Consider the following 20633-nt stretch of genomic DNA (forward strand, 5'->3'; position numbering starts at 1 on the left):
GATATGACGTCATCAAAGACATTTATCAAAAAAATTAAAAAAAACGTTCGGGGATTTCATACCCAGAAACTCACATGTCAAATTTCATAAAGATCGGTCCAGTAGTTTAGTCTGAATCGCTCTACACACACACACACACACACACACACACACACACACAGACACACAGACACACGCACATACACCACGACCCTCGTTTCGATTCCCCCTCGATGTTAAAATATTTAGTCAAAACTTGACTAAATATAAAAAGAGAAAAAGGCTAACGGTTTTGAGGTTTGTGTTTCTGCAACTGTTTTGACATGTGCAAGTTATCCAGAGAGGGTGAATACAGCGAATGAAATTGTTTTTAGCGCTCTAGCGCCGTTAGTTTGTCAGCGAGTCAAGAGGTGGTCCATATTAGGAGCCGGTCCATATTAGGAGCCCTTCCCCTACGTGGCTGGCGGTGGAACTGACAATTAAGTCGGATACAGAGCCTCCATCTTGAACACGCGGCCAGTACCGTGTAACTGGCCTTGAGACCGATCGATTCAAGGGGGGCAATCTCAGTCATCTGAAAGAGGGAAATCCAAACGCAATCCGCCTTGTTCGATTTTATGGGCTTGGACGATAGAGAAAAATAAGAAAACCAAAAGCCGGAGTCCAGTCTGGACGAAACTGCTATCAAGAACGCAGAATTGATTTTTTCTGAGGTTTTTTTTTTAGCCGTAAGCGCCATTTCTCATTTCGAATTTCTCATAACTGCTGGCGGCTGCAGTGAAACCAACAAAGGGGCCTCACTCTGGAAGAGTTTCCTGCTCCGATAAACATGGCGCTTACGGCTAAAAAAAACTCAGAAAAAATCAATTCTGCGTTCTTGATAGCAGTTTCGTCCAGACTGGACTCCAGCTTTTGGTTTTCTTATTTTTCTCTATCGTCCAAGCCCATAAAATCGAACAAGGCGGATTGCGTTTGGATTTCCCTCTTTCAGATGACTGAGATTGCCCCCCTTGAATCGATCGGTCTCAAGGCCAGTTACACGGTACTGGCCGCGTGTTCACTGATGACAGAGCCCCTAGCTAGCTCGGGAACTGGCAATCACCAGTTGCTCTTTCTCTACATGAGGCTATAAACAGGTACATGTACAACTATTTGAGGGACAAAAGTATGTCCCGGTATGTCATATACCGGTATGTCTAATATGGACCGGCGCCTTATAAATATTCGTATTATTATGTCAGCTCATTCGTACGGGTGTAGTAAACAAACAGGTACACTTACCCTACCCCCGCCTACCACCACCACCAGCTTTTTGTATCAGGCACACCTACTGCTATATTTACCCCCCCCTCCCTCCTCACTGGAGCGCCCCTTCTCATTGTACTGTAGTTCATCTTCTACAATTGTACTCCAAACCCTCATCTCTTGTACCGACTTTTATTCCTCAACAGCCCCTTTCTATTTAATCCTTTTTTCATTCCATTTCCGTTTGATAAATGTTATCATAGTGTTTTCACATATACTTCTTTTACTGTGGGATAGAAGATAAGACTACTGTTACCTATGCACGCTGGGACATAGGATTAATTCAGTTCCCTCGAGTACTCGGTGGTCAGTGGGTGGCACGAGGGGAAGGGGGGGGGGGGGGGGGGGCTATATCAGTGGTACTTATTACACTCAGAGTTAGCAGTTGTGCTACATTGTGGGGCTCTCTTGTAATGTCAGTATAACATAACGAAGAATAAAAACGTTTTATCACATTTGAATAACTTTCAGAATGATTTGCTTTGGGTATCCTTTTGGGATCAGTTGGGTTATTATTTGGGTGAACTTCGTGTTAAATGTGGTAAGAAGACGTGCCGACCAAAAGTAACAATGTCAAGGGCCGTCACTCTATCTACAGACTTGTTGTTGACAAGCCAAAAGGCGGAGCGCGTTGCCTTCACCATCAAGATGGCTAAAACTTTCTGTCTGTTGTTGCTTGTTGTGTGCCGATGGATCACTGCGCACCGACAGAATGTTATTCACATGTCACAACAGTGGAACGAAGAAGACGGTACGTTATTAGGTAACAACAAGGGCGCACCAACCAATGAGGATTAGTTTCCCTGTATAAGGATTTCCTCAGTACCTTGTAGAGGAATCTGTTGTGGAAACGTTAGTGGTGTTGCAGAACACAAATCGTCGCTATAATTCACAAAACTCTTATCTCAATTTCTGCTGTTTTGAGAAAAACTAAAAAACAACTGTTTTGAAATTTCTATCTATGCATCAAATATAAGTTAACTTTAATTCAATTATTCATGGGTTGATAGTTTCTTTATAACACTTAACAGTGCAATTGCAATCTAAATTTGTGTTAATGTCAGTTGTTAATCATTGGCTCACATAAGTGTAGCCTATGCGATCGTAACTTTGTCTGTCTGTGCGTGTGTGTGTGCGTGTGTGCGTGTGTATGTCTGTGGTAGAAACTTTAACATTTCGTCATTTGAAGACGTCACATTATGGCGTAAGAGGGTTAGACGTCACGCGAAGGAATTACTGAAAGTCTCGGTCATTTTGGCTCATTATTTTGAGCGGGCCGAGACTAGTTGGAAGGCACTATGGCGGAAAAGAGAGTTATCTTTTCATGTCTTGGCGTCTCAAATCTTATTAGTCAGAAAGCGCATTGCACGTAGTCTCGACCAGCGCGTGGTGTGCTTCTTTCTGAGTACTTTACGTCACAAATTGTACTTTACGTACTTGATGATGACGTAAGTTAATTGTATGTGTTCTATTTCGTTGACTGAGCACGGCCGGTTGGCGTGAGCGCTGGGATTTCGAGTTTCATTCGACATGTCAATGCATCGCAGTATGAAATAATACAGGTAGGAGGTTAGTCGATATCGACCAAAGTCGATAAGTGCATTCTTCACTATGGTATTGAGTCTGATTTCGTCGTCCATCTTGAATCAAAAAGCACTCTTCTTACAAAAAAACACCAAACTTCGTTGCGAGCTACGGCGAAGTTTCGCATGTCAAAACTTGAGAAGCGATGTTGGGGTCAAAGTACCACGCCGTAGCTGCGGGTTTTTGGTGTTAAGACTTTGCGAAGCTTTGTGTAGTCGACTACGGGCTCAATTAAGGACAGGCTTAAGTAGGCTAGATCTAGATCTAGTGTCTCGCTTTCTTGCACAGTGTCACCTATGCTTACTGTGTGTGTGTGTGTGTGTGTGTGTGTGTATGTGTGACGGAGTGATTGAGTTTGTGTTACTGTTTGTCGATTTCTTACGTGAGCCTTGAAGGCTTCGCCTCTTGTTTTCAATACAACTGAGAAAATATTGAGATATAGCTTTTTATCCAAAGGAGTCATCCAGAAATAGAATATATATATACTAAAACCTTGTTAGTTTAACTTTAAGCTGTGTTTATTTTTTTGGAAACAAATGAAGATAGGAGTCTTCTTCTCAAAAACTTTTTTCTTTTTATAAACAGCTGGAGATACAAGCTTTTCTCACCACATGGACACAAAAATAAGGGAGCCTGATATTGTTTCAGTTCCAAAACCTCAAAAGTTGATACTGGGTCCCTGGGAAAAAAAGATACTGTCCTTTTTGGCAAGCAGTTTCAACTGTCAACATCACGCAAATATGGTTACACAAATTAAGTAGCTTTTTAGGCTTTGACAGCCTTTTGCCTGCTATTTTGTATGAATATTGTTTGAGAAATCATTGTGCATGTGATGTGCAACGACTTAAAAATTGCTTGATTTAATTTTAGTCAAATTTGAAAACCAGTGACTTTTCTGCTGCTTGTAGTTTAAATAGCATATTTCTCACAATCTCTTTTTTTTTCACACCCATACAGATTTTGAGCGAGGTGAAGAGCTGAACAACCCAGCCACCACAGCACAGAAGCCTGTGCAGAAAGCGTTCTCCTTTGCATCATATTATGGAGACCACATGGTTCTGCAGAAGGCTCCCCAACAAGCAACCATTTGGGGCTACCATCCTGACCCAGGAGCTCGAGTGATTGTTCAGGTACTTCGCAAAATGTATACTTCTAGTAGATTTGTTCAGAAATAACTCAAGTTTTTATGAGTAGTCAATAGTGGCACAGGTACTTTTCCTTGAAAACACTGAGACAAACCACATGTGACATTGTAGGCCAATCACTAGTGAGTTGTGTGTCTCCACAGGTGGTCGGCGGATTGTGCTAGTGAAACCATGCGAACAACAGGCATCTCAGTGAAAATTAGTTCCAATCGGTGCTTTCTGCATTGTCTGCTCAATATAACGCTTTTTTTCATTTAGAAAGTATGCACATTGGAGCTGACTATCAGCATTACCGATTTGATTGCATGCAGGGTACAGATCACTGACACGTGTGGAGATGTGCCCACTATGTCCCTTGTAGTTTGCCTGCATGTGTTTGTAGTTGTTTTGTGAGTCATTGTCAACTTCATTTAAATGTGCATGCTTGCAAAAAGGACAGTAACTTTTTTGCCAGTATCAAGCAGTAAATAATGCTATTTCTTTTCAGTTCTCAGTGTAGTAGCATTCTTGGCTGGCATGATTTAAGCTTTAACTTAATGACTGTTTATTTCACTCAACTTTAATCAGGTGAAAGGGCGCAAGGTTTACAATGCAGTTGTTGATGAGCTGGGCGTATGGAAAGTTTTGCTGGAGGCAGAGTCCAGCGCTGGTCCGTTCAGCATCACTGCAATGATAGAGACACAGACCATTCACCTTAACGACATTCTGTTTGGCGACGTGTGGCTGTGCTCTGGACAGTCTAACATGGCTTTCACTTTAGATATGGTTAGTTCTTTGTGTGTGTGTGTGTGTGTTGTGTACTTATTTATTTTGTGAGAAAATAACTTTTATTTAAATGGAAAAATCTTTGATATATTTTTTTTATGTATACATGGAGAAAAAGACATTTGTACTTTCACAATTTTGTTTAAGCTCTTCAAAGTTTTTATTTTTTATTTCATTTTTGTGTGTACTGATCTATTTTTAATAGCTGCTCGTCTCCCACTTATTTCACATTTGATACTAGACTGACTTTGGTTAGTGAATTTAGGTACACGTCTAGTACAAGCAACAACCATCTATAGACTAAACCAATACTCTCAATTCAATATTAGACAGTGTTTATTCCCTGGAATCATAGTATGACTGCTTACATGAGGAAAAAATGGCCATACACTTGCATATCATGCTTATACGAGTGTACATGGGAGACGCTGCCCACAAACACAGAAGATGAAGAAGAATAGAATTTATTAGGACAGCTCCTAAGTGATGCATGTACAAAAGTTATAAGATCATCTTATTATTAAAACATGTACTGGTACATACTGCACTTTATGTTCTAAGGCATTCAATGGCAGTGAAGAAATGGAGGAGGCGAAGAATTATCAAGACATCAGAGTGTTTGCTGTAGACAGAAAGCGCTCTGCACAACCACTGTCTGACTTGGAGTCTGTTCTGGAAAAGTGGTCCCTTCCTAGCAATGGTACGGTTCTTTGTTTGTGTTTGTCTGTTTGCCTGTCTGTCTCTGTATTTATGTTTAAGTCGGAGTTGCAGGGCATCAGTAATCTGCAGGTGAGACAGAGTTGCTGTCTTGTAATTATCTATGTACTAGATAAACAACATGTTGAGTTGTGTATCATTTCTTTCAATACATCACCTCAACTTGACTATTATACCTTACTTACAAGTTACTAGACTGAGAACGCATGTTGCCTGTTACCATGTCAACAAGTTTATTTGTGAATATATTGTACATGTATTGTGTTCTTTTATGCTAATAAAATGGAGTTGCTGTCTTGTGATTTCCATGAATATATGAAAAAGTGTAGTATTACATTATTTTATCTCAAATTACATCATGTGTTTGTGTGTCAAATTATACTATGCTGTCTTGCATTATGTTCTGTACTAGGGTACCAAATTTGTCCTGTACAGCATTGCATATCTACATGTTTCAGCTACCTTAGGTCACACGTCTCAGTATTTTTCTGCCATCTGTTGGCTGTATGGCAAGTACCTGTACCAGAAACTGGGCTATCCTATCGGGCTGGTCGACACAACGTGGGGAGGTACGCCCATCGAACAGTGGATGTCAGCTGACGCCTTGAAAAAGTGTGGAGACGCTCCTCAGGGCAAGGAATCGGCAAATGCAGTTATGTGAGTGGAGAGCTATACATAACAAGTGTTTTTGTTTTGTGTGTGTGTTGGTTAATTTGTGTTGTTGTTTTTGTAGGAGCGGCAGGAATGGGGATTGGGGAAGATGCTATGATGAACTCTTATTAGAACTAAATGCTTCTCATAATAACCAACAGGTACACAAAATGAGCATATGCATTTATACCAAGAATGTCAATGAGAAAAAGAAGAAGGATGTGAAGATGTGAATAGGAGAGAGAGAGAGAGAGAGAGAGAGACAAATCCTTTGGTTTGGAAATTGATAAAATTCTTACTTTACGTGGTGATGTCTTTTGACCTGAGAGCAAATCTATTATAGTAGCCGTTTTGTTCCCAGACTCAGTTGGACCTGGATTGTTCTGGCTTTGTCCTCTGAATGGGAAAATTGATGGTCAGAAGACCTTTTTATGACAAAGTTATCGAACACAGAACAGTTATCTAGTAAGGGGTCAGAATAAAAGTATTTGTTATTGACGGAAGACTGAGAACAACTCTGTGTTAGTACACATACTGTGTTTTACACAGGTCAGCTTTTGATGCATCCCCAACATATCATAATAAGATCTAAGAAAGAGAAATGAAGAACATCTGGTTTAAACAAAGTAAAGTAAATGGTCAACATTAAAGCACATCTCAAACAATTCGCCAGCTTAATTGGTGTGTGATTCTGTTTTTACTCTTTGCAGTGAGGCATTGACGGCAGATGTGGTGAATGATAAAGTAGCATCTGGCAGGATAGAACAGGACTTGGGACAACTCTGGAATGCCATGGTCCATCCATTCCTGCCCATGACCATATATGGTGTTATCTGGGATCAAGGTCAGTAAGGCAGGTGTCTGTAGTAGACAATACAGTGAATCTTGACCTCTGAAGTAAATGATTGATACTGTCAAGCTATGCAAAGAAGATTGTCATTTTGTTATTTTAGAGCATTAATTCATGCACAAGTACATATACCTATTTACTTGTTCAGTCACTCACATCCACAAGTCTATAATCACACATGAGCACACATGCTCACAGTTGTTAAAAATAATTCATAAAGGGAGAAATTTCATTTTTTAAAAAGACACATGTGCTGCTAATGTAGGACACCTTTAGGTTATGTTGTACTTTTCTGAGAAATTTGAAACAAAATAATCTCAAAAGCCACTTGTCAATATAACACTTACCTCGACAGTACTATTATTGCACATTATCTATTATAGGCCGAAAAAATTGGACAAAACGCTGAGTGGGTACAATTATCTCCCATAACCATGCGCCACCGTGGATCCCAAGCACTGTCCGAGTGCTTCCCCCTTACAGGATGTAGGTGGCGCGTCCTCTTTCTTTTTTCGCGCGTGTCAGACCGGCTGTGTTTCTGCTACGCTCCCGGATTATTTTGGACTAAGAGGCTCCTTTTCTGTGTGGACTATCACCTGTTGGATTATTGTGTGTTATTCCACTTCTGGCTTGAGGCTACGTTGTGTTTCCTTCAACTTGTGCCTCCGTTTTTGTGTGGCGGACTCGGCGTGCCTCCCGTCCTACTTCGTGGTGACCGGTCGTCTGCTTCTCGTTTCGCCGCATTCACTTGAGTATTGACCTAAATTTTCTTTGAATTTTGTTAATTCTCGGTCTTTAAGGGTACGTACAGGGCGAGGTAGGATGTCTCGTCCTGTTTTGGGCTCTGGTTCTACGGAACCAGAGTCTGCCGCCGGGGGGCAACCCTTCTCCGGGCGCCCAGCGTCATGTTTTACGCACGGAGAAGGGGATCTTTCGGCGCTCCGACTCTCCCTCCCCAAACGCTTTGCGTTTGCGGCGAGGGAGGGCGGAGAAAGCCTGTTTGAGCAAGCTCAATGCGAGCTTGCTCAAACAGGCTGGGCTTGAGCCTGGGACTTCGGGCGGGGCTGCGCCGTCGAAGGTTCGGGGAAGGTCGAGGGGAAAGAAAAAGCTTCTTTCTCCTTCTCCTTCAGTGGAACAGGCTTCCCCCCCTTCGACGCCGTTGTCCGGCCCTCAGTCTCAGGCTTCAGCTCCTCCCGGTTTCAAGCCTGGGGGGAAGGTTTCCTTCTCCCCCCTGGCTCGAATCCGGGGGCAGGTCGATTCCCAACCCTCTTTGGGGGTTGGTGAATCCGATCTAGGGGCTACTGGAGAGACTCAGGTTTTGACAGCCAACGGCCATACCACGTTGAAAACACCGGTTCTCGTCCGACCACCGAAGTTAAGCAACGTCGGGCCCGGTTAGTACTTGGATGGGTGACCGCCTGGGAACACCGGGTGCAGTTGGCATTAAAATCTTTCTTTTTCCGGTGCCTCTCCTGTGCCCTCCTCGGTTTCCACCGCTGTGGAAGCCAGGAGGGACACGGGTCCTCCTCTGAACTCCCTCGCTGGGTCGTCTGCTGCTGTTTTGACAGTAGTTTCGGCCTCCTGGGGGGGGAGATCGGAGGAGATGACGGGGTCTCTGAATTCCCTCCCCGCTGGGGTTGGGATGCGAATTGACCCCGTTCAGGGCGGTCCTGTGGGGGCAGGGGTTTCAGGCTTCGTGCCTACGACCACTGCTACTACGGTTCCCTCTGACGTCCGTGTGACTGGTGGCTGTCCCTCTTGAAACGCTCCGGCCGACTAGTTACTGGACGTGGAGGTGTTCGACAGAACGTGGTACTTCTGTCGAATGGTCAGGGCGACGGGAACATTGTTTCTGTTGCTCAGACCGACACCTCCGACCGGACCGTCTTGACCCCACACCATTCCTTAGCGTCTGGTGTTCGGGTGACGGATGGTCCGGACCAAGGGTCCGGAACGTTCCAGGCTTACGGGTCGGGATCGAACCGGACCCACGGGTCCCGACTGGACTTGACCTCCGGGTTTGGTCCGGACGGGACCCATGGTACGGGACCGTACCGGACCTTAGGGTCCGGTGCGGGACAGTACCTCTGGCCCTTGCCGGACCCCCCGGACCTACGGGTCCGGATGGTACGGTACGGGACCAGTGTTTCGGTCGGGACCGGACCACCCGACCACCTCTGTTGGTCTGGGTGGTCTGGCACCGAACCGGAACACACCGGACCTACGGGTCCGGAGGGTACGGTACCGGACCAGTGGTCCGGTCGGGACCGGACCACTCGACCACCTCTGTTGGTCCGGGTGGTCTGGCACCGAACCGGACCATGCCGGACCTACGGGTCCGGATGGTACGGTATGTCCACGTCCGGACCGAGCCACCCGAACACTTCTGTGGGTACGGATGGTTCGGTACCGAACGGGACCTCCGGATGGTACGGGACCGGACCGAATCTACGGGTTCGGATGGTCCGGTACCGGACCACCCGACCACCTCTGTTGGTCCGGATGGTCTGTCACCGAACCGGACCATACCGGACCATACCGGACCTACGGGTCCGGATGGTACGGTAGGTCCACGTCCGGACCGAACACTTCAGTGGGTACGGATGGTTCGGTGCCGTACGGGACCTCCGGATGGTATGGGACCGGACCACAGGACCGGAACACCGGACCACCCTACCGGATCGGTCCGGACCACCCGACCACCTCTGTTGGTCCGGATGGTCTGGCACCGAACCGGACCTACGGGTCCGGATGGTACGGTATGTCCACGTCCGGACCGAGCCACCCGAACACTTCTGTGGGTACGGGTGGTTCGGTGCCGAACGGGACCTCCGGATGGTGCGGGACCGGACCGGACCTACGGGTCCGGATGGTCCGGTGCTGGACCGGTGGTCCGGTCCGGACCGGACCACCCGACCACCTCTGTTGGTCCGGATGGTCTGGCACCGAACCGGACCATACCGGACTTACGGGTCCGGATGGTACGGTGTGTCCACGTCCGGACCGAGCCACCCGAACACTTCTGTGGGTACGGATGGTTCGGTACCGAACGGGACCTCCGGATGGTACGGGACCGGACCGGAACACCGGACCGGAACACCGGACCACCCTACCGGACCGGTCCGGACCACCCGACCACCTCTGTTGGTCCGGATGGTCTGGCACCGAACCGGACCTACGGGTCCGGATGGTACGGTACGTCCACGCCCGGACCGAACCACCCGAACACTTCTGTGCGTACGGATGGTTCGGTGCCGAACAGGACCTCCGGATGGTACCGGACCTACGGTTCCGGACCTACGGGTCCGGATGGTCCGGTGCGGGACCACCCGACCACCTCTGTTGGTCTGGATGGTCTGGCACCGAACCGGACCATACCGGACCACCGGACCTACGGGTCCGGATGGTACGGTATGTCCACGTCCGGACCTAACCACCCGAACACTTCTGTGGGTACGATGGTTCGGTGCTGAACGGGACCTCCGGATGGTACGGCACCGGACCGGACCACCCTGCCGGACCGGATCGGCACCCCCGACCGGACCGGACCATTTCTTTTCTGATCAGACCCGATGGGTTCCTGTTCAGTCTATAAATGGCGGGGGTTCGTTGGCTGGGCTGACCCAACAGTCGCAGGGTTGTTGTTTTTCTCCCCCTTCGGCTGCTGGAGACGTTTCGTCTTTGGGGCAGGGGTCTTCGCGGCCTCTTGCTTCTGTGGGCGTTTCTTCACAGCCTGCTTCATCGCTTTCGGCTCTTCCCCCTCAAGCTCCCTACACTCCTGCTTTTGAGGAGTTGTCGGGAAGTGAAGAGGAGAGTGAGTCGGAGGACGATAGGGAGGAGGATCAGGGTCGCCCTGAGGTTAACACTGAACCTCTACCCTTGCCGGTTTCTGATGGAACTTCCGAAGCTATGCTTCGTACTTTCCAACAGTACATGACAGACATCACGCGGCGTCTTGACGTCACGGATGCCTCTCTTAAGCGTCTGTCGTCTAGTGTTGACACACAGGACGTGGACCCGGGGTCTGAGGACGAGAGGTAGGAGGCTCGTCCTCGCACAGCTAGAAGGACGTTTGAACAGTTTCAGGACGTCCTTCCCTGAGACGCCCTCTCGTCCTTTGAGTCCGCTTCGGCCCGGGCGCGGGAGGCTCACGCCGCGTCTGCCGGCGGCTCGTTTTATGAACGATCCGGCCGCCGGCAATTCGCGTTCCACCCTAGTCTAAGTGCCACGGTGGAAGCGGCAGCACATCGCCTGAGGAGTACAGATTCACGTGCAAACGCGACCTATGTTCCTCGGGAGGACGCGGGTTCAGTGCCATGCTTTCCTTCGGGAGGCGCACCTCCACTGTTTCCTCGTGTCCAATCTGTTTCGTCCCTCCCTTTTCCCTTTGACTCTCGAACTCTCCCTTTCCAGACTTCGAGTGTTTAGGGTGGGGCTGACGGTGATGTGTTCGTTGGGGAGGTGCCTTCGGTCAAGAAGGTGGAACTGAGCTCTGCTTCGTTCCACAATCTTGAGGCCACCGTTTCTTCCACAGTCGAGGCCCAATCACAGGCCTTGACATGGATGAGCACGCTGTCCACACTGTTGGACCCTCCCAATCGGGCAGAGTCCGATTCCACTCGGGTCCTTGACACGGTTCGAGTGGATCGGGCTTTGCATGCCGTGCGATCGTGCGTGACGTCTGCGGCAGAATTGGCCATTGGAACACGGGTCCACTTTATTGGCCCTGTTCCGTGATCATTTTCTGCCTACTTCTATAGTGCCTCCGGATATGAGGAAGAGTCTGAGGAACACGTTTCCTCAGCCTTCTTCCCTCTTTCATCCGGACACTGTTCGTTCTGTGGTGGAGTCCACACGCCAGAGGAACACTGATTCTCTGATGGTTGGCCTCGCTGCTTCGGCGACGGCGGCGGGGAGTAAGAGAAGTGCTACAGTCACCTCCAGCTCCCAGCCTCAGAAGAAGAAGAAGAAGCCAGTTTCACTGCCTCCTTCTTCCTCCTCTTAGGCGCCTGTTGCGTTCCCAAGCAAGACGAAGGGTGCTCAGACAGGTAAGGGGAAGCAGCACCACCAGGGGGGGTGGTCGCAAGCCTGCGCCTGCCCGCCAGCAGAATTTTCAGTGAGTCCCGGCCCTACGTTGACGCCCCCTCAAGTTGCCCCTCTTTCGTCCGGCGGTTCCCTTTTTTCGGGCCCGCGGCATGTGGGGCAGACTGGTCTCCAACCAGTTTTTCTTGAGGGTGGTGTGGTCGGGGTTTTCTCTACCGCTGTCGTCACAACCTCCATTGTCCGCTCTACCTTGGACGTTCCCCCCTCCTCGAGAGCCTGCCAGATGGCAGGCTCTTCAGGACGAGGTGAACTCGTTGGTCGAGAAGAAGGCGGTCTACCCCCTTTCTCAGCCTTCTCTGGGGTTCTGCTCCCGCCTGTTCACCGTCCCCAAAAAGGACGGCCGGTTCAGGCCGGTGTTGGACCTCTCCACCTTGAACTTGTACCTTCACAGGTGCAAGTTCAAGATGGAAACCCCTTCGTCGGTCCGGTTGGCCATCCGGCCAAACGATTGGGCCATGTCTGGGACCTCCAGGATGCTTACTTCCACATCCTGGTGGCCCCGGGGTACCGACATCTGCTCCGGTTCGTTTGGGAGGGCACGGTGTTCGAGTTTCGGGCCCTCCCATTCGGCCTGTCCTTGGCCCCTCTGATTTTCAACGGGGACAACAACACCACATGCTTAGCTTACCTTCGCCACCAGGGGGGCACCAATTCTCGGTCCCTCTCCCTGTTGGCGGAGGAGATTCTGCTCTGGTGCCAGACCAATCAGGTCCGGATGTCAGTCCAGTTCGTTCCGGGGAAACTGAACGCCCTGGCCGACATTCTCAGTCGGGGCGATCAGGTTCTCTCCACAGAATGGACCATCGCTCACAACGTTCTACAGCGTCTGTGGGCAAGGTGGGACCGTCCTCTGATCGATCTTTTCGTAACTCGATTCAGCGCTCGGCTTCCCAGGTACGTCAGCCCCTTTCGAGACATGAATGCGTTCCACTTGGACGCATTCACTCTCTTGTGGAGGCTCCTCGATGCTTACGCCTATCCCCCGACATCTCTGATTCCGAGGGTGCTGGCAAAATATCTGCAGGAACGACCAAGACTGATTTTGGTCGCGCCTTACTGGCCAACAGCTCCGTGGTTTCCAGATCTTCGCGGTCTCACCCACGTAGACCCTCTACCTCTGGATCTGGACGGGGGAGGTCTGCTCCAGCCTCGATCATGCCTCCCTCATCCACGTCCAGAGAGTCTGTGCTTGACCGCATGGCTCTTGTGCGCTCCAAACTGCTTGCACTAGGATTGCACAAGAGTTCAGTAGAGTTTTCCTTGAACGCTAGAGGCGATCAACTAATCAGCTCTACGACTTACGCTGGAGAGCTTGGGCCACCTTCGCCTTGTCCAAGGGGATAAAGCCGCTTTATCCCTCAACACAGGACTTGGCCAACTTCCTGGTGGAAGTGTATCAAAAGAAGAGTCTTTCTTCTAAGACTCTTCTTGGATACAGATCTGCCATCGCTTCCACGATTGCGGCCGCTACTGGTCGCAGAACTGAACACTTGATCAGGTCCTCCCTCATCGCTAATGTCCTTTCGGGTATTAGCAATGCAGCGGTGTCTAAACCTCGGGTTTCATTTCCCAAGGGGGATGTCTTTCTGGTCCTCAAACTCCTGCGTAGCAATGAGTTTGAACCCCTGGCAGGCATCAGTATCAAGTTGCTGATTTTTAAGACTAATTGTTCCTCATCGCTTTAGCCACTTGCCGTAGACTCAGTGGTATTCAAGCTTTGAGTGGCCTGGACTTTGACATTGAGTTCACCACACAGCAGTGGTTGCTAGCATGGTCACGTCAGTCTAAGGTATGTTTCTTGGGTATATTTTCTTTTACGGTAGTACTGTTCGAAAATTGCCTGGGTATCTTAATCCTTGGATTTAAGTGATTTTGATTAAGGAGTTTAATACTCTACATATCACCCTCACACCACTCTGGTATTCTGTGCAATAATAGTACTGTCGAGGTAAGTGTTATATTGACTGTAAGGCTTCTTTTTAAGCCTACTGTCTATATGATACTTACCGAGACAGTACTATTAGAGTTTCCCTCCCGCCTCCCCTCTTGATATGTTATGGGCTTTTTGAGGGTCTGCAGCTCATAAAGAAAGAGGACGCGCCACCTACATCCTGTAAGGGGGAAGCACTCGGACAGTGCTTGGGATCCACGGTGGCGCATGGTTATGGGAGATAATTGTACCCACTCAGCGTTTTGTCCAATTTTTTCGGCCTATAATAGATAATGTGCAATAATAGTACTGTCTCGGTAAGTATCATATAGACAGTAGGCTTAAAAAGAAGCCTTACATTTTTTTCCTTTTTTTTTTTTACAGTATTGTAAAGGTATGAATAAAGAGCAGACTACAACTAAACTGTATTTTAGAGTAAACTTAAAAACACACTTTGCACAGTATCTACAGCTGATATTGTTTCCTTTTTTCCAGGAGAGAATGATGCAGCTCCACCGAGTTATCGTGACAACTACAACTGTACCTTCCCCACCATGATTGCTGACTGGCGAAGCAAATTCTCACAGGCTTCTCACGGACAAACCAGGACAGACTTTCCTTTTGGGTTTGTTCAGGCAAGTGTCACTTAATTCCCGTACACATCATGTTAAATATTATGCAGGGGCGGACGAGGGGGGGGGCACAGGGGGCACGTGCCCCCCCCCCCCCCCCGAAAAAAAAAAAGAAAAAAAAGAAGAAGAAAAAAAAAGATTTTTCTATGCTGATTCTATGACCATTTCTAAGTTCAAATGGCACCAAATGGCACCATTTTGCTTCTTTGGGCAACATTTTTTTCCGGGGGAGCATGCCCCCGGACCCCCCTAGCAAATTCGGGCGCTTTGCACCCATCACATTCACTTTCGATTCAAAGTGCCCCCCCCCTTACAAAGCAACTGATCCGCCCCTGTTATGGGAAGATGCCCGCGGAAGCAGCCAAAAGTACCCATTCTTTTTTGTTTCCTATTGCGTTTGCCGTTTTGTCAAATGTAGTTGTTTGTCCATCCCAACCACGTGGGTAGCCACGGGCCATCCATAAGGAATGGTGCATACAAAGTGTGAGTTGTGTATCCATACCACCATCCACAACCTGCTGCTCCTGATATGGGATCTTTACCTTGCACAACAATCAGTATGTGCACACAAAGACAGCACCAGACCTAATGAGTCAGCTCATGAACATTTTCTGTCTTCATTTTTCTCTTGACCTCTCTTGTGTTTTTTCCTTAAAGATTGGAGCAAACAGGCAAGATGCAACAATCAGCCATGGTTACCCGGACATACGCTGGCACCAGACAGCTGATTATGGTTATGTGCCTAACCCTAAGATGACAAATGTCTTCATGGCAGTCAGCTTGGACATCACTGATTTCAATTCTCCATTTGGACCGTGAGTTCACCCTTTCTTTTGTTTGTTTCTTTCTGTTTACCAAGATTCCAACCCCAAACCTTCCATATGATAGGCAAAATCACTTCCATTAAGTGAATGCATTCATTTTATGTCCTTTTTTTGTGTGGCAGTGTGCACACTCGTGACAAGGAGGATATAGCGTATCGCCTGTTTCTGGGTGGACTGGATGTGGCGTACAACATCAGTTCCCTCTGGAAAGGACCGCTTCCTGTCAACATAACACATTTGCCAGACACCTTGGTTCTCAATTACGGAACCACATGGACATTGGAACTGCGGCAGACAGAGGGGTTTGAGGTAATGTGTGTATGTGTACATGCATGCGTGCGTGTATGTGTTTTAACACATTGGAAGCAAGTTCATAATTGTGACTACACATGGTTTATACATGTGTTCTTTTGTTCCTCAGACTAATGCAGATTTAGAGATAGAGAAAGATTTGTTTACAGCAGATTAAAATTTTGAAACAAGCGCTGCTGATTTCACGAAATGCACAGTGCTTTGTCGATTACATGAAATGGACAAAATGTTTGCAGGTTAGAGGTTCGGAATTTTATTCTATTTAATTCATTTTGAGTAGAAAAACAAGTACGGGAAGGTATTGGAATGTTTCATCATAGACAAAAGGAAAAACTCCCCAGTACTTCAACATTCAAATCTAAAGTATGTCTTATGCTCCATCCCTTCCAGTTATGCTGCTCCCTCAATGGCGGTTTCTCCTGTCAACTGTCAGGAGGCAAAGCATGGTGGATACCTACGCCCATCACTGCAAGCAACACAACACATGTTGAACTCTACGCAGGTGTCTGCGGGGCTGACCAAAACATTTTGGGACTGAGGTACGCCTGGAGGCTCACCCCTTGCCAGCTCAAGCAGTGTGCAATCTACTCCAAGCAGAATGCTTTGCCTGCCCCTCCTTTTGTGGCATACCCTCCCGGTTTGAGCTCAGGAGAAACTTCCAGTTTTGCATTAAACTGGAGAAAGCCTGTTCGTATTCAGTAGTTAAGGTGTGTTTGACTGGAGAAGGCCTGTTTGTATTCAGTAATCATGTTCCACTGGAGAAAGCCTGTTCGTATTCAGTTGTTATGTAGTTCTGAGTATCTTATGATTGAAAGACTTCATTCCTTTGCCGAGAGGGAGATTCTGCTTTTCTGTATTTTTTGTGTGTTGCTAACAACATTTTTTCTTGCACAAATGCCTTGGTGCAGTGATCAACTGTGGTGATAGAGGCTGATCGATGTACATGTTGTTTTTGTCATGCAAGGTAGATTCTGCTTATGACACATACAACAGTTATCCAGTTTGGAATACGTTCATTCTGACTATGAGATTTCACTTCTTTGCTCAGTTTAAAATTCTGCTCAAGAGTGTATATGTGCAATTTTCTACATTTTGGGTTATTTTTCTAGAATTGAATTGCGCTGTTGCCATGGTGGTGTGCTGTGGTGGGTTTGCGACAAAAGGTTGAGGATCAAAATGTTGAGGCACAAAAGGTCCCCTCGACTTTTGGCTGTCAACATTTTGTCACACTGGACCTATTTTTTGACCCTCGACCAAATGTCCTGGACCTTTTGGTTCTCTCCCACTGTGGCGATTCAAAGTCAAAGATGGTAATATGTATGTTGTTTGCTAGTGTCAGGCGGGGCCTTTGTCTTTTTTTCTCACAGCACCATTACATTTTTATTCAAGATTGTAAATTTGTTTTTGTTCTGATGATGGTGTCAGTCCGTGTGTGTGTGTGTGTGTATGTGTGTGTGTGTGTTTCGGTTGGAGTGTGCACTGTACAGATTCATATGAGTTTGTTCAGTATAAATTCACAAATATATTTATTCCATCTGATCACCAGGAATTGAGGGTTGTTTAACTCAGACAAATATTATTTGGATGTTCCATGTATCCTTGACGCAAGTGAATGTTTATTTTTAACCAGAAAATGTCGCCATGCAGTTGCAATTAGCAGTTTAATATTTGACAGAACCAGGATCTGTACATTCCTTGTAAAGTTTGTTTCCCTGTTCATAATTAACAATAGAAAATTAAGAAAAACGCGTGGCATATTTGTGCTGTTTGAAATTAAATATATGTTTTATTTTACTGCTATTATTACATGTATATACAGCTGATGATCAACTATGCAAATGTGCTGAAAAGAATGCATGAATTTGGCTATCATAGAACAGGGTTCATTATGTTGTGCAAGGAAATGGTTTTATCTCTCTTCATTTTATAGCCATGCAGTTGCAATGAGTACATGTAGTTTAATACTAATAGTTGACATAAAATCTGTACATTCCAAGTAGTTTGCTGAAGGGTTCATAAATGAAGTTAACTATAAACAAAACTCGTTACATTCCTTTGTGCTGTTGCTGCAGCGGATCCTAATCTTTTGCGTTTCAAGTAATTGTGTTGCACTGGGTTTTTTTTTTAATTTGTTTTTTACTTCAGCTTCAGTTTATTCGTGCTGGATGAACTGATATTATTTGGTTTTCTTGTGGTATGTGGTTGCTAAGATACAAAATGAGAAAAACAGCCAAGAACAAACATTTCTGGACAAGACTGACCATGTTTGGTCTCCATCCATTCGTTTATATCAACAACAAAGTAAACATCTGCTGTCTTTTTTTATCATCAGAAAATTATTTCAACAAAGCTTTGCTAAATGAGCCTGTGTCAAAAGTTTGTCGCTGACAAATCTTCAAATCATGACTGTATAATTACTCATGTTGCATGTAGACACTATCTGTTTGCATCGAGAACGTCTAGAAAGCATTGAAGCATTGAAGAAATAATGTGAGATACGTCTAATAAAATAAGTCTCAGGAATTTTGACTTACAATATGTGTGAATGTGCAATGATCAATTCACATCGTGTGTTCTTTTGAAGCGATATTTGCAGGATGACTCACTCTCCGGACTCTCCAGCTATAGTCTCCTCTCTCTCTGTCTCTCTGTCTCTCTGTCTCTGTCTCTTTCTCTCTCTCTCTCTTTACCTATCTCAGTCTCTTTCTACCCGGACTCTTTATCTCTCACTCTCTTTCTCTCAAAAATAATTCGAACAAATTGAACAAATTGATTACCCCAACCCTAAGAATTGACCTGTACAAGTCCAATCACTCATATATTCTGGCATATTCTCTTCATTCCTGATATAATTAAATTACAAATCAATGAAACATCATTCAAGGAACTTCTCATGCTTTTTCTCTTGCAAAACTTGTAAGCACTACTACTGTGCAGGTGATGAAATAACAGTTCCTTCTGATTGTATTGAACTATGATTCTACATAATGCACTAAGAACATTTTATACAAACATAACATTATTTGTTATAATCTGCAATCATTGCTAATGCTTGCGTTTGAGTGTATCTGTGTGTAAGTGTGTGTGCGAGACAGTGTGTTTGTGTGTGCATTTCTTCTGAATTTATTTTCCGTCCTGTTTATCCAACCTTAGTTAAGATTTTAGAATATATGTCTAACCTGCGCACACACACACACACACACTGTGTTGGGTGTTGTGTGTATGTGTGTGTGTGTGTTAACATTTAAATACAACACTGTGTTTTACTTGGGGTACCGTTTGGGCTCGTTTTTGCTATCATTAGGGATACATTTGGGTAAGAAGACGTGCCTACCGAATATAACAAGGGACGTCACTCCGACTACATCTTTTCTTTTCTTCGTTTTCAACCGTTCAAGGTTATATCGCGACGGGGAAAGGGGGGGGGGGGGGGGGGGGGGGATGGGATAGAGCCACTTGTTAATTGTTCACAAAAGCACTAATAAAAAAATTGCTCCAGGGGCTTGCAATGTGGTACAATACAGTACGTAGAACAGATTCCAGTCAGTTTGTTCTTTACGAGTTTACAAATGTCTTTGATCATATGTACACTAGTAACTGAGGAGTCTTGAACTGACAAAAATATTTGTTTGAATTACCATGTATCCTTGGTGCAGTTAAATGTTTTTATCTAGTCTCGACATATGTTTACAAGAACTAATACATTTGTGAATTGACCAGTGACATATGGTTCAAAGCTGTTTATTTACACTGTCTTTATGCTGCCTTTAATAGTCTCAATTTGAATTGTTTTAACAGAACTTGGATGAGAATACAAGAAAATAGGATGATAAATAAAGCAACAACTGAATCAACGTTTGCATCATACCAGTTTTCTTGTTCTTTCCTGTTTTAAAAAACGTTTTCCTTGCTGTATTCCACTACGCTTACTTAAACTCTAGAGTTTGAATTTAACAAAACTTATTTTGTTTTTTTTGTGCTGTTCAAAGTCAAATGTATGTGTTCTTTTCTGCATATTACAAACATTTGTTGATTAAGTATTCAAATGTACCGAAAAGAATGTGAATTTTTGCAGGGTTCTCTCTGTTCTGGAATGAAATTTATGTTTACATTCATTTTAAAGTCATGGCATTGCAATTTGGTGGTTTCATGTTTGTCAAGTTAATATACCGTATTTTCCGGGTTACAAGGCGCTACAGCGCATAAGGCTTTTTAAACAAAATTGTAATCCAGTCACCCATTGGGCGCAGGGGGCCGATAGGGCGCACCAAAATTAAAAAAGTATACCGGTAACAAACGCACATCAAAGGAAGAATACAGAGTGGAAATATGTGTGCTCTGTGTGTGCCGCGAGATCAAAGGCAGGTCCATTGTGATAGCTGGGTTGCCTTGTTTAGACACTGACCTTCTTCCCAGTTTTTGCTATGAGAGGTGGTTCCCCTGTCATAGATCTGAGAGAGGAAACACTTCCTGCACCGGGGTCAGTGACCGAGTTTAACCTATGGGGCGGTCTCTTTGATGTCTTGAGAGGAAACTTGGCCAGGGTAGTACCTATTAGCTGAAACATGCATTATCACAAGTTGTTTGACTGGTACTCAGGCGGTCTCTTTGATTTTTTTCGTTGAAGGATATTTAAGCTTGCATTCCAAGCAGTTTTGTTGTTTTGATAATAAACATCTGCTTTGATTAACCTGTGCTGTGCTACATTATTTGGTTTTGTTGTTGTATCAGTATGTGTTCAGAATAATATATCACATCAGTAGTAAAGCTCTGGACAAACACTTCTGGATTAGTCATGTGTTGTGATTATTCATTCATTCATTAAGAAAACACAGT

At 45.8% G+C, this 20633-nt stretch overlaps 1 protein-coding gene and 1 non-coding gene across 2 annotated transcripts; both read left to right on the forward strand.

Moving 5' to 3' along the window:
• Positions 1 to 1858: 1858 nt before the first annotated feature.
• Positions 1859 to 20487, forward strand: LOC138962245 (sialate O-acetylesterase-like). Its single transcript, XM_070333989.1, has 10 exons — positions 1859 to 2035; positions 3826 to 3998; positions 4581 to 4778; positions 5340 to 5478; positions 5954 to 6152; positions 6857 to 6990; positions 14525 to 14664; positions 15319 to 15476; positions 15608 to 15794; positions 16188 to 20487. Exons 1-10 carry the CDS (start codon positions 1933 to 1935, stop codon positions 16497 to 16499), a joined length of 1743 nt encoding a protein of 580 aa, XP_070190090.1. The 5' UTR covers positions 1859 to 1932; the 3' UTR covers positions 16500 to 20487.
• LOC138963332 (5S ribosomal RNA) lies at positions 8321 to 8439 on the forward strand. Its single transcript, XR_011454797.1, has one exon. It is a non-coding gene; the product is annotated as a 5S ribosomal RNA (ribosomal RNA).
• Positions 20488 to 20633: the final 146 nt, after the last annotated feature.

Source organism: Littorina saxatilis, linkage group LG3, assembly GCF_037325665.1.
Source record: "Littorina saxatilis isolate snail1 linkage group LG3, US_GU_Lsax_2.0, whole genome shotgun sequence".
In the NCBI taxonomy this organism is placed as follows: Eukaryota; Metazoa; Mollusca; class Gastropoda; order Littorinimorpha; family Littorinidae; genus Littorina; species Littorina saxatilis.